The 15,589-nt window shown below is 34.1% G+C and overlaps 1 protein-coding gene across 8 annotated transcripts in view; it reads right to left on the bottom strand.

The window, feature by feature from the left end:
• The window catches only part of LOC134529677 (catenin delta-2), a 124,460-nt gene that overhangs the window by 96,147 nt on the left and 12,724 nt on the right, over positions 1-15,589 (bottom strand). For 6 of the 8 annotated variants that reach the window (XM_063364026.1, XM_063364022.1, XM_063364023.1 and 3 more), the window contains 2 exons: positions 8,294-8,335; positions 8,007-8,175 (listed from right to left, as the gene is read on the bottom strand). In XM_063364026.1, the coding sequence (XP_063220096.1) occupies positions 8,007-8,175; positions 8,294-8,335 (211 nt within the window). The remainder of the gene's footprint in view (positions 1-8,006; positions 8,176-8,293; positions 8,336-15,589) is intronic. The other 2 variants (XM_063364019.1, XM_063364021.1) reach the window with 1 other exon arrangement.

The following is a 15,589-nucleotide window of genomic DNA, read 5'->3' as shown; positions in this document are numbered from 1 at the left end:
AGTGCGCGCACCAGTGACCCACTTACAACTCAGCGTGTCTCCAACGACGTCATCAGGAAAAACGGTAAACAGCTCGTCGACGAAGACGGCTTCACCGTAGTACAACATTCACGCAAGTCCACGAATAATGAAAACTCCGATAGAAAATTATCTAACACGGATCGTAAGAAAAATCCCTTGCAAATTGGCATCAGGAATGTTTCCACATTAAAAACAATTGCTAAACCTATTTACAAAAAAACAAAAGCTCTCTTTGTCACGCGTTTTGAGCCGTCTGTCACGGAACAAGAAGTCGTAGATTATATTTCCAACGAACTAAATCTCAAGCAAGTCAAAGTGGCCAAGCTCCGGACAAAGCATAATTCTTACGCCTCCTTCCATGTATCTGTTCTGGAAGAAGATTTTAGTAGAATTAATAATATTGTTTTTTGGCCCAGTGGCTGTTTAATCAGTCCTTTCTTTGGAAAACTGCATCAAGACCAAATTGTTAGTACTAATTCATCTCCTGAAGCTCTCGGTAATTCTACCCAATTACCTCCAAGTTCCTGCAGTACATCGTCACCTTTTATGCCAGCAACTTCTATGCCAGGGCCTGGAGGAGTGCTTCCTACTCACTTCCCAGTGAATGCCCAATTCTTAATGAATGGGAAATTGCATATCAGAATGTTAGAGGACTTAGAACAAAATCAGTTGAATTCTTTGATAATCTTATTAATACTCAGTATGACATAATCTGTCTAACAGAAACTTGGTTCAACGAAAGATGTATCAATGCTCATTATTTCACCGATAATTATTCTATTTTTAGAACTGATAGGGATCCGCTACTCTCATCAATGGAACGTGGTGGCGGAGTGTTGATCGCAGTGAACAAACATAAATTCCCTTCTGTTCAGCAAATTCAATTATATGACTATCGTGGAGTAGAAGCCGTATGGATTAATATTAAAATTGCCTTTAATAAGTACTTAACATTGGGTAATATTTATCTTCCTCCAACTACATCACCTAATCTATTCACATTGTATTTTGAAGCTCTTGAACAAAAACTCGTTAATTCTCATGATAATGTGATTATCTTAGGTGACTTCAATGTACCTGGGATAGATTGGAAAGGAAATCACTATCTCAATATTGCCCGTGCACATGTCAGATCCAAGGCTCAGTGCCTGCTTGATTTCATATCTAATTTGGATTTATTTCAGCACAACCTAATACAATCTTCCAATAATCTTCTAGATCTTTGTATTTCTAATCTATCCCATTGTGTGGTTGAAAAAGCTGTTGAATCTCTGGTCAAAGAGGATATCTATCATCCTACCCTACTTATTAAACTACTTATTGAGGCGACCTCACACAATTTTACTCCAGATTCTATTTTCAGAAACTACAAAGCTGGTGATTACTTAAGCCTTTATAACTCTCTAAAAACCCACAATTGGGATGAATATTATAACACCACTGATGTAGATGCTATTGTAGATCAACTTACATCTTGTATCTGTGATAAAATCAATACTCACATTCCATTATCCACACGTAAGGCCTCTAAACATCCTTATTGGTTCTCTGGTGAATTAATTCATGCCTTAAAATCTAAAAAACACTTTCATAAACTCTATAAAAGAAACAATAATACTCAGTATTACCTTCTTTTCTCTAAATATAGAGCACTAGTTAAAAATCTTATTAAGCGTGATAAAACTAATTGGAATCGTAGTATCAATAATAAGGTTAAGAATAACCCTAAAAAATTCTGGAGATATGTCAATGTTATGAAAAATGGTTATAGTGAATCCCATTCTCTTAATGTCAATGGTGATATCTGTAATGATCCTGGTATTCTTTCTAATGTCTTTGCTAAGTACTTTGCTAGTGTATATGTACCATCCACCAACCACCCTCGTATCATTGATCCCGATATTATTCACGATTCAATTCCTGTATCATTCTTATCAGAAAGCCAGGTCTTATGGGGAATTAAATCATTAAAACCAACTATGTCTACTGGTCCTGACGGTATACCAAATTTCATTATTAAAGGCTGCTCTTTTATTCTAATGCCTCTATTGTTGCATCTATTTAATACAAGTCTAAAATCACAAGTATTTCCCACTAAATGGAAAATAGCTAAGGTTATTCCCATACATAAAAAGGGTAGTAAACTCAGTGTATTTAATTATAGGCCTATATCATTATTAAATGGCTTTACTAAAATCTTTGAAAAAATAATATTTAAACATATTAACTTTCCAATAAACAACAGATTAGCTCCTAATCAGCATGGCTTTAGAAATAGTATGACAACTTCTACTAATCTTCTCTCATTTATTAATCCTATATACAATAAAGTTACAACAAGGGGGCAGGTTGATGCATGTTATTTTGATCTGGCTAAAGCCTTTGATACTGTCAATCACTCCATTTTACTAGCTAAACTTTCTAACTTCGGTCTCTGTAATAATTATATAACCTGGTTTACTAGTTACCTTAAAGATAGATGTTTCTTTGTTTCACTTAATAAAAAAACTTCTACTTTATATCATGCTACTTCTGGTGTGCCTCAAGGGGGTACTTTATCTCCCTTATTATTCAATATTTATATCAATGATATTTTTAAAGTTCTTCATCATACTACTGGTTTTCTGTTTGCTGATGATCTTAAAATATCCAGAGAAATTTCCTCCTTAAATGACTGTCTGCTTCTTCAATCTGATATTACTGAAATTGATAATTGGTGCAAAATGAATTTAGTTTCACTTAACAAAGATAAAACAAAAATTATTTCTTTCACAAGGAAAATTCATCCAGTTAAATATGATTATTTTCTTGACAACTCAAAAATTTCCAAATCTCTTAGTATAAAAGATCTTGGTGTTATTCTTGATTCCAAACTATTCTTTCATCAACATGTTAATTCTTTAGTATCCTTTTCCCGTAGAACCTTATATTTAATAAATTATATAACTTACTATGCATCTAATATTGAATCCATTCTTACTCTTTATTTGTCCTTAGTTAGAAGTAAACTCGAATATTGCTCAGTTATCTGGAACAGTATTAACACCACCGACAGTGACAAAATTGAATCCATACAAAATAAATTTTTCAAAATAATTAGTTCTAGACACCATCAATTACCCAAATTAGAATCTCTTTCAAATCGTCGCATCCATCTGGATGCCCTGTTTGTGTTTAAGTGCTATAGTTCAAAAATTAATTGCTTATACTTACTTGATAACTCTGGTATTCGAGTCCCGCAGTTCAAAAGCCGCCTTCGATCCCTATTATGTTCCTTACACAATAATAATGATTTAATTTACAGACTTATCTCAAATTTCAATAAATATGAAAATTTTATTAAAAACTTCAAATTTTAATTTTTATGATTACTCTAATATTCTGAGTAATTTTATAATCCTGTTTATTCTTCCAATTTTAGATCAATTAGTTAAAATTATCTCAGTTGCTGTTTTGTTTTGTTTTGTTTGTTATTGTGTCGTCCTTTATTTTCCTGTGTAGGTTGTATTTATTCGCTTGTATGTGTCGTCTTTTATTATCCTGTTTATGTTGTATTTATTCGTTTGTATGTGTCGTGTTTGTATTACTTGTTCTGTGCACACCTCTAAAGCTTCGGCTGTTGGTGTGCATGTCACAAATTTTAATAATAATAATAATAATAATAAATAATAAAAATATAGCAAAATTCAGTGCAAAATAGGAAAAACAGTATTAAATTTTCAGTAAAACGGCATTACTCAAAGAATGAAAAAGTACATTACAAGTGATTTTAAGTGGACCTGTGTTTGCTGTGCTTACTTAATTTATTTTGTATATTTTATAGTAATTTTCTATGGTTTCATCATTAATCTAAGGTTTACTCTGACCTCTGTAATTGGTAGGTAATTTTCTTCATTCTAGTATTGTGTACTTCACCAGTGGATCCTCTTTTAGGATATTGTCAAATGAGTTAAAAATCTGGGAACTAATTTAACTGTACAGTCTAAGACCGAATAAGTGATGATGGACAAGTTTTATTTTGTGCTTTTATGTCTGCTAAAATATAACAATTTTTTGCTGCTTGGTTAGTTGTTAAAAAGAATGAAATAAGGTTTATACTCCAATCTAAATAAAATTGATTCACTGAAAAATCTATAAAAAGTTTCAATGGTATTTGTTATGACTGTCATTACCCTCCTTACTTCAGAACTAAAAACAATGCAGTGGAAAATGTATGTAAAAACATTTTTGGTGATTACTGAAAATAGAAATTAAATTGACATTATAGAACATTTAATGAACCTTATAAAGAGTATAGTTTGCACCTAAAAGATTAAAAGATTTGCTTCATCTTGGGTCTACTCTACCTATTTTCCAACCTTGTTTCTAAAGTTGGATTTTTAATGGCTAATTTTACTAGCCAGTTATGCTTTTTCTCAGTTGTACATGCAAATTCTTAGACAACATTAAAATTTCAACATTTGTGAAAATCTCAGCACACACTACTAATTATTCTACTAGTCAAAATCTTTGTTGTCAAAGAGCATATAATCCTATGAAAGAATGAATTAAAAAATATACTAATCGATTGACTTTTTGTGAGATGTTAACATGTGTTTTAATGGATTTTTGGTTAATAAGTAGCCATTTTAGATTGATGCACGTATTTGTAAACAAATCCAATTGATTTACAGTAAAATATTAAATGTATTATATTGAACATGTATTTAAACATGTGAGAATATCTTTTATGTGTGTAAAACTCTGTGGTTAAGGTAACATGGTGTCTAACAAATAAAAAGTTTTGAGATTCTGGGCTTTTTCCCTGTTTTCCCAGACAATTTCCCCCCCCCCCTGAATATTCGTAAGACGGAAGTTAGGCCTGTAATGGATGAGTATAGAAAACTTGGTAAACAACACGCGGCGACAACCCGTTGAGCCATCAAAATAAACGAACAGGCGAGATACTATGGTGTAAACTAGACTGAAAAGACTGCGGAAAAGAAAAGCCTTGATCATTGGTGGGTGTATCCAGCCCAGTTCATTTTATTAAAACATTGGTCACCATACTTTCACAATGATACATTGTGCACTGAAAATAATCACCATAAGTAATCAACTGCATAGTTAGTAAATCCAATGGCAATTATGAAACTTACACTTCCAATGATAGTTTGCAATGTTAAGTCACAATCTCAGCACCTTCATTAGGAAGAAGTAACATGGTTATTCATTATTTTCATTAGATTTTTGAAAATAATTCATTTCTTAAATTGTGTTATTCTAATTGTTACAATATTATATTTTGGAATATTTTAAAGATTAAGTAAATAAGTAGATATTCTCCGTTCACTCTTACCTGAGTTTTGGAATAAACAAAGCCTCTTGTAAACAAACATTTTCATTGGCTGCCGGCCGCCGCGCACATTATTCGTGCGCAAGAAATAGTCCCTTGGTTACGTACCATTTGTAAGTATTTTTACACTGCCCTTTGTATAACAATTGTTGTTATATAGTATTATAGCATTTCACCATTAATATCCAATACAGTTTAATGTGTCAGCAAGTATTTACTTACAATTATGGTAGCAGACGCCGTGTGGGAAAGCCTTTGAAAAGTGCACAGAAAACTATTGTGTTGAATGTTTTTAAAACATTTTCAGACAAATATCCGGATTGTCGTGTGAACGATATCGCGAGTTTAGCTACAGAATTTACGGGTGTTTCGAAGAGCAGTGTTCTTCGTGCAAGGAAAGAATTACAGGATACTGGGACATTGACATCTCCCGGGAAGAAAAGGAAACGTAAGTATCCTGTTATCAAAACTTGTGATGATTTTGTGAAGACGGCTATTAGTTGTAAAGTGCATGGTTTTTTCTTCACAAATGAACCACCTACGCTGAAAAAAGAGCTACGGTGCTTCCTGTTATATTACTTCTCCGTTATTTTATTAGCACCAACTGTACTGAAGTGTGTGTGTGTTGCAACTAGTGCTTGGCGCGCAAGATGAATTCAGCCTATCACTTGCTGACGCGGCGCAGTGATACGACGGTGTTTGTTTATTTCAAAACTCAGCTAAGAGTGAACAGAGAATAGTATATTTACATAAGCTATGAAGCTCCGTGTTTATTTATTTGAAATTCATATTCCCACTCACCCTTTGAAATAAGTCCTAGGTCGGTATTCCAAGACACAAAACTAAGGGTTTAGATGTTGAATATGCTACATCTGTACCCTAACCACATTCCATGTGCAGATTACCATTGCCACACCCTTAGACAGAACACGGCCAATCACTTATTTTCTGGGAACGGATTTTGGTGTCCTGACCAACACGTATCTGTTGTCCACACTTCTGCTCATGCGCAGAGCTCGCTTTTTCAGTGATTTGTCCAGATGGCAGACCCACGTCTGGCACCATTATCTCGTATATATTCACTTTCGTGAACATCAGGGAACCTACCTAGCGTATTGGAGTGGCAAATTAAACATTATGATGGCTAAACTATCCTGGAACACATTTTTTACACTTTAATGGTCATAACAATAAATAATCACAGCTTAAAAAATACTTGGAAAAGTTAGAATAACATAGTTTCTTCTTTTTGTTGTCTCTCCAAAGCAGAGTGGTAAAGTGCAAGCAAGGACCGCAGTTCAAAACCAGTACCAAGTTCAAAACCTGACAGTGGGGAGTTATTTTTAACTTTTTTTATAAAATGTATTATTGCACTATAAACTATATAATTCATATAAAAAATTAAATGTTATTTGAGTAATTGTTATAACCATTTCTAATACATGTTTTGGTTTATTGTTTTTGTTAGTTCATATAAGGTAGAGCTGCAGCCCTTAGTTTCTACTTGATATAAAAATAAAACATATAAACATAATATAAATGATAGTATGTATTTGTGTATACAAATAATTAATTTTATATCCTCTATGCAGTAAAAAATTTTCGGTTGCAAAAACCGTGTAACTAAATGTTGATGATAATTTGAATGAAACTATTCATCAAGAGTAAAGCAAACTAGTTTTTGTTGTCTTCCATTATTCTAATGTAAAAGTAAACAAACACAATAATGTATATACACACGTCAAGTAGCGTACTCGTTCTGCAATGTGCAACTGTTTCTAGCCTCCCGCACTGCGCCGTTTATTAAAACGGCTGCCAATCTGTTCCCTTACTGGAATTTGGTTTGGACAAGTTGTGGAAAAAGGTCTGCGAGTTAGGTTATGGTTGTGTCCCAACATGGTAATGCTTATTTGCTACCTTACCCAAATGTCTTGGAATACCGCCTCTAGTGACACCCATGCCCATACAATATTTAAGTCGCACATGAATTTTATGCCAGTGAGCAAACCGCTCATTTATTTTAACTACAGGTTTCTATACGCACAACATGTTAAGTTCCAGCCGATCTATCTGCAGACAATGCTGTAAAACCCGTGGTAAACATGCTAATTTACTTTGCGCCATCTGACAGTGAGGTGTGATCCAACGTGATACCCGCCGCGTGTTGCCCACCATGATTTATATGCTTGTATATCAGGGGCCTTAGACCCTTAGTGGCATAAGCAAAGATGAACTTTATTCAATCATGAAACAAAAACTAATAGTTAAAGTTCATTAAGCCAATTTAAAGAAATATAATTTTGTGTCTCTGTGTGTTATTTGTATGTGTGTGTACATATATATACACACACACACACACCTTTGGCTAAGTGGGAACTTATATTATTCTAGTTGTGAAAATTTTTACTGCATTAAACTCTATTGTAATTAACAATCATCCTTGAAAAGCATGCAGAAACATCAAACACTCCATTGTTTCCATAGGTGTGGCCTTCACCCAGAAGCTAAGGAACAGTTAGTAAAATTTGTTTTGCAAGTACATATGTTTATACTGGCCCAAAAACTGACTCACCTAAATAATGAAAATTGTACTACATTTCACAAAACAAACAGTAAATCACAAACACATGAAAATTCACAAACAATTTACCTGCTGTGTGGTTTGCTGCTTCTGTGACCGTGGAATAAGACCAGCTGCTTCTCCACTGTGCATTGACAGACGAGAAGAGTTGGGAGAGTGGTTTTCAGATTGTCCATTAGTAGGGTGATAGGATACATCAACTGAATAGGAACTTGTCTGCTGCAATTCTGGCTGCCCACTGACAAAAAATAAATGTGTTTGTTAAAAGACAATTAATAACTAAATCATCATGATCAAAAAATACTTTACACGTAAAATTTTAATAATCATAAAAATTCACTGTGAATGAAACTTACATATATTTAGGCATATCTGCAGCTTTTTCCTGGAGAACTCTTCTGGAAAACAAATGACACACTGTTAATTCACAGCATCCTAAACTTGTATTGAATGAGCAATACAAACAAAATTATTTAGTGATAGTACAGCAGTCACGAACATAAGAAAACTATGAGTAGCAACAATTCATCAACCCCTGTAAATAGTAAAAAAAAATGTCTAATACAAACTAATTACATTAATTTCAAATATTTCAGACTCATATTAACAGTGCAGCAATATTCTCACAAGTCAATTATTATTATAAAATTATGCTTAGAAATAAATTTAGAGACATAAATAAAAAACACCAATATGAATTTAAAAAATCCTAAGTTTGTGTACGTAAAAAAAACACACATGGTCGGTTTCACATTACTTCATTAGATATTGACAGGCATTGTGGCCAATGAAACAATATGTAAACTTATGAGCTCACTATTTGAAAGGCATTGTATCAGGTGGTAAGTTATTACTGTGTTTATTATAGTTTTTTATTAGTTTATTATATTTTATATATTATATATTATTATAGTTTATTATATTATTTTGTTGGATTGCGGTGAGAGCGAAAAAAGTGCACAAAATATAAATTCATGACAAACGTTTTAGAAAAATTAAGAGTTATGGTCTTTCTTATGCCTTAAAACAAATGTATTATGTCTAAATACCATTCCCCTTACATTTAGTTCAGTTTAACATCACTTAAAAGATGACAATGTATACGTAGGCAATCTAAATACACACGAAGGTGTTGCTGAGTAGTTTAAGTTTGCCCCTGCTAGATGGGGATGATGATGTGCCCGCTTCTACTATATAAATGTATTTACACTGAATTTATGTGAGTTTATATTAATTTCATTGAATTTATAGTTGTATCAGTCTGTTCGAAAAAGTCCTTATCTAATTCAGATTAAATTTGTCTGGAGATAAAAAAAAATAATTCTAAAAGGCAAAAGGTTTTACCGAATCCTTTTTTAGTTACCATCTAATTTATGAACACTATCTGTGAAATAACTAATTTTATATACTTAAAAATATCATCCAGTCAAGGATGAGAAGAGCATCATCATAATGGAGATGTTTTCTTTTCCATTGCACTTATATTATATTCACTTTTTCATACTAATTTATTTTTATGAGACAATTTTTAAAGATTATATGCTTATACACCAATAAAATCTTAATGTGAAAGTATAAACACACGCCAACTAATAGAGGGGTAATTGTTGAAGAAATTAAAGAATAAAAAACATTATAACATATTACAGAGCTAAAACTCTCTCTCTCTCTCTACGTGATCTTTTTCAGAAAAGGGCCACGAAAAAAAAAAAACATTTTATAAAATTCTTGCTTCTCGTCTGGAACATACAGAATTAGTTTTCGAACGGCTGCCATTTTTTGTGATTAATGGGTAATTTTCCCATTGTTAAGTCTGACATGCAGGTAGTTGCTTGCATGCAACAGCAGGCTATGTCAATGAAAATTCTTCCATTAATATCCCATCAATCCACTTGTATGCTTGCAAAAACCCTAGTTTATCTGCCCTATACTCAAACATCATTCCTCGGAAACGTGAAATGAAAGTTTTTGATCTTTAGGAATTTTCGATACAGACCTTACTGACAGTACTATTGTCTAATGGTACACTGGCCACCAACTTTTATAATCAATGTCTTCAGTCTTCACTTTAACACTACTGAAAGTTTTGCTGGCAATGACACGATCATTATTTTCATTATGATTTTAGATCCTATCCATTATTCTATTAGGCTTTTTGCAGTGCCAAAGGCTTATTGCATGGAAAAAATAAATGGCCTCTAACTGGAAAATACTTTTACATTTTCCAGATTATTTTGTGGCCCATAAAACAAACAAAATTGTTTTTATTTTGGCTACCACAGCAACTGGTAAACAATACGTAGTTTTTCAACACCATAAGGGATATTTTCTCTGAAGTGTTAATAGAGGAAACAGCCAGCTTCATTCGGTTCCTTGAGTGTCTCACAAAAAAAAATGTAGCTTTACCAGTCTTCAGATTGTAAAAACTAAACTCAAACACCCAGAGCTGTCTATAATAACACTACCTGAACAGGAGTATAGGTTAAATGCCAATTCTACATAAAATATACTCCATCACAATTATATTGTTATTTTTATAACAGTTTGTAAAGACCTAGAATTTTTGTAGAATTTGTTTGCTCTGCACTTACAAACTATTAGGCAGCTGCTGCTTTTTTCACATTCCCAGTTTGGCGAGGAATTTTCTTAGATTCTGGTCGAGTTGCTCAAATATAGAACCTGTGTCAGTTTAGGGATGTTCAAACTTGAAATTATAGATTCTTGAATATACTTCAAGTAGAATTTGTATTACACATCCAAGTCAAGATGTAATTTTTTGAACATGAAGTGTGTCCACCTATGAGCTTGATGTGATCCGCCAATTACCACCCTTCCACCCCACCCCAAAGTGTTTCAATCTCCCACCATGTGTGTGCATGTAACGTAAATGTGATGCAAAGCCAGTGTCACGTTCCCGTAATTCTTTTATTTAAATATAACCTTCATTTAATATTGCCAACTGCTTTTTTTTATTCACAACCCCAAGTGTATATGTTTCTCTTTCTAGCATATAAACAATAAGGGTGGAGCAGTGTTACACATGTGGGATTTCAGAATGCACCGAGTTCCAAAATATGTTTTATTTATATTTTAAATCTAATTAACTCAACATGCAAACAATATTATTATAAGAGGGCCAGTGTTTTAAATTTAAAAAATTTACTAAAGGGTTTCTTTTGGAATTGACCCAATGGTCATTCTAGCTCAGCGGTCGGATGTTTCCTTGTGGTCATGACACCTTGACCAGTCTCATCTCCTGAGATCGCCTCCCGAGGTATGATGCTCGCCACACTCCAAAGCCATCAGCCGCTTCGCTTGATATTTTTAAACGTTGTGTCGGTTTCAGCCATGTTCCAGCTAGCAAATGAGTTTCACGCATTTTCTTGTACCTGTCCAGCCACGAGTTCCTCTGCGTCGTATTACCGTGCTACATGTTTCGTCAAATGAAATTACTATCACCGGGGAATTTCCAGGATTTTTTCAGGATTTAAAGTAAATTCCTGACTTTTCATGACTAATTTCAATTTTCTTTATTTTTCACTGACTTTCCAGAATGTGAACACCCTGGATTAGTGCAAACGTCACATTAGCATTCATGCTTTGCTAGCCGGCACCAACTATTCTACTGTACTCATTAAGAAAGTTAGTTGTTACATTGGTTTGAAAATTACATTACAGATGATTTCTTTTTAACTAGAGCAAAGATATTTTATTACATTCTACATACTGCAAAAGGTGTGTAAAAGGTTTACAATGGTTAAAAGCTTAATACATTTCTTAAAATGGCTTTTAAACACACCAGGTTCTCGTTACTGCTGCAAGGCTCGCTCCAAGAGATGAGGAGCACCTGAGAGCCCGATGCACCCTTTCATCACCCTCTCTCTCTCCATCAACCCTTTACCGTGTGCTGTTTTTCTAATCCGTTCCAGTCAACACAAAGAGAAAAGGGGGGAGTCAAGGATGTAGCATCAATGCCACATAGTCATATTATTTGCAAACTTCTTTACTTTGCCCCAAGTGCATTTCAGTAAACAGCATAGAAACATCAAAACTGGCTTTCTTTTATCGATCATACAAATAATCAATTCGAGTATCCAAACACTTCCTAGCAGAGCAGAGCCAAACATTGCTTAAGCCGGCCTATTTTAAATATTATAATACTTTTTACAATAACTATAACGATTAATATAGTTTTAAACAACTTGTAACTTAACGTAGGTGAAATGATAAGTATCTTTTTGCCAGTAGCGTTTAGTTTAGTGGATGGATAACTTCCTGCCGGCCTAGTCTTTCTTAGCCATTGCCCGGGTTAACTGAGATCCTCCCCGCACTCCGAAGTCTTCAACTCCTGCAGCATTTACCTGGTTCCATCTGGTATCGCATACATTATAAATTTCTTTATTTTATAATACTTTTTTTTTGCTAGCTGAACGAACTTGCTTGCTCAGCCCCTGTGATGGACTAAGCCTCGCTTTAACTCGATTTGTGCCACACAGCTTTTAAAATGCTTAAATGATGTGAAGGAAGAATATGTAGTGAGGATTAAATAAAACGACTTCTTTGCAATTACATGACTTTGTCTGAAGCAACCACATGATGAATTCACCTTTGAAACTTAAGCATGTAGGATGCCTCTAAGAGCCCACTTAACTTATCTCGTGTTGATTTAAGAACCATGTCCGTCGCTAAGAATAGATGGTTCTCCATGTGATTAATGACTAGGGAGTCCGATTCTTGCTACACACCCTTGACATCACGGCCCTGAGTTTGAGAGTACTTGCTGGGTCTACATGCCCCCTCACAAGCCTTTAACAAATGATTTGCCCAATATTAAAACATAACAACCCCTACCAATTAACAACTGCATTTAATACAGCTACTTCCAAAATGGGACACACAAGTAGTACTTTGTCAAGTACCACTTGATGTAACATATTAATTCAACACTGATATAAGTAAGGCTTAAAAAGCTACTTCACAAAATAGAGCTTGTTTGTCAAATAAATCACAGATTATGTCCAGAATGTTTTTTTTTAAGACATATGAACCTTCAATGACAAAAGTTAGTTCCAAAAGATCCTTATCATCACAACTGGGGGAAAAAACAATAATATGAAACTAAAGCAAAATATTTGAAAAAAATTAAAATCACATTAGTTTTTTTTTTTTGCTAAAATAGCAGTTATTTTTAATTTATTTAGTTTTACTTTTTCTCATCAACAACGGACTTGCGCATCAATTTGGTGAAGAAATCGTAAAAGACTAAAATACAAAAACCAAAATGGATGAGCCGGAATGTGAGCATGGGACCTGCTGAGCGAAAGGCCAACAATCCATTGTGCTACCTCACTCATTCCTATTTTAAATGTATTTTTATCTCACGTGAACAGCAATGAATCCCTGTCAGATTTTGTCTTGTTATGGAAGATGTGTCACTTTTGACCGGTGGTAGCAATCCAATATTATTTTACATGTTTTATTTCTCTTACAAATAAGTTATATAATTTTAACATTAGTAAAATTTATTAATATTATTTTGAATAATTTTTATTGAGTTGACTCACATGTATTTGTGAAAAATATATTTGTATTTATATGAGTATGAACAGAACACACACTTATATGGTTTTGAAAATACATTATCAAATTAAGCTTTCTAAAAATATATCTTACAATAAAATTGTATACTTAAAAAAAATTCATGTTCGTGCATTAATAAAATAACAAAGAAGCATGTCTCCTGAACACTGCCACTCAGTAGTGATCAGGCAACAGTGCACACCATTTCCCTGCACTGCAAACTAAAAATGAGATGTGCTTTAATCAGAAGAGGATGACACACACAGTTCTAGTCTACAAAGTATTCAATCACTATTAACAATATATTTTTTTATAAATTCTTCTTCTACCAAAAATATTAAATATCAACAGTTCTATAACACCATACATTAGCAAACACTAGCAAAATTTCAACAGACAAATAAAGAAATCAAACATTTCAGGACAAATTATGTAACATCTTTCTACATAAGACAGCACAATAGAGTAGGCAAAAATGATTATAGCCATTAAATAAACATACTTGAAGACAAAAAAGTAGTAACCTTCTACACACAATTTCTCTAGCTCCATTACATGCTAAATACAGTACAGCTTTTTCTTACCTACTTCTCACAACTAAGATGAAAATACAAGAAAATGACACTGCAAAAACATCCAACATGCATTTTAACAATCTTGTACAGGACTGCTATACCTCTGAGTAATCTCCATGTGGGTGATGCTATGTTCTTGTCGCTGCTCTATCCGTCGATTCACCAGCCTGATTCAAAGTATGTCCAGTAAAGAACATTAAGTCACTTTGTGTCCATTAATCTGGTATGCTAATTGAAGTAAGTCTTTTAGTGCAATGTTCTTGATAAAAATTTTAATATAGACATCTACATACTACCCAAAAAATAAATCATTTTAGATTTTTCAGTTCTTTATTCAGATGAATCAAGTTGCCACAAGTTAAATTCACTTTACAGTAAAATCAAATAGACCTTTTATCCAAATTACAAGTAAGTCTAACACTTGATTGACATCATTATTGCTGTCTTTACCCGTCACTCACTTATCTATGTTCCACCTAACCCAACAACTCTATTTTTCTGTTCCAGAAGAGTTTTAAAATAGAAGAAATTAATTTACCTGGAGTAATTCAGTACTTTTCTGACAGAACACACTGTCTGTCTCATAGTGTGGTTTGTTGAATAGTTATTTTTTTAAAAAACACACAACATTAAGTGACAATTAATGTTATAAGGCTGTTAGAGACATGGCTGGCTAGCCAGGCCGGCGCGCCAGCCTGAGGACTTCCTAAAGAGGAGGTAGTGCCCATCCCTCCCACTCCCCCTGCTCCTACATCTACACAGACCCTGTATTAGCTGCAGTTTTCTACACACCCCCTCCCCTCCCTAAATGCCTTCCCAAGGAATCCGGGGCCTCTCTGTTTCTTCAGAGGATTCAGCACATTCCCAGGGCACCACTGCATGAAGTGGCGTAACTATGATTCCATTGTTGTTGCAGCTTCGAGGGCAGGACTTGAGAGGTGTAAAAGGGGAGGAAGGGGAGACCGACCTGCGAGCTGACAGTGAAGTGAAAAGGTTTGAGTGATACCTTGGGGAGCAATAGCGGGCGACAAGCGACGGCTTCGTACACAAAGGTCGGAGCATCGGGGAAAATGACGCGGCACAGCGGACGAGTAGTGCGAAGCAGGGTGTTGGGACCGAAGCGCATGATGAGAGAAGAACAGTGGAGACAGCCACTGACAAGCCGAGGGCCAGCAGTGAGGGGAGAGTAAAAAAGTGGACTTATGAAAGTGGGATTAAATTGTGGCCAGTCATTTAGATTGTAATTCAGAACAAAAATTATATAGTAGTTAATAAATAAAACTCTAGTTAATTAACTGGGCTATTCTTTCAGAGCTGTATTCCGACACTTGTAACATTCATTTATTAGAATTGTGACTAAAAACTTAAGTTACTACAATTCAGTACCTAGAGATATGCTTAGTTAACATTAATGAGATAAATCTAGCAGGATACTGATGAACAAATATAATAACTTTATTAAAAGCAGTAAGTTAATAAATACTACCCCGACCCTTT

Source organism: Bacillus rossius, chromosome 2 (assembly GCF_032445375.1).
Source record: "Bacillus rossius redtenbacheri isolate Brsri chromosome 2, Brsri_v3, whole genome shotgun sequence".
Classification (NCBI taxonomy): domain Eukaryota; kingdom Metazoa; phylum Arthropoda; class Insecta; order Phasmatodea; family Bacillidae; genus Bacillus; species Bacillus rossius.
Note: the sequence above shows the minus strand (reverse complement) of the source record. Positions and strands in the feature narration are given on the sequence as shown.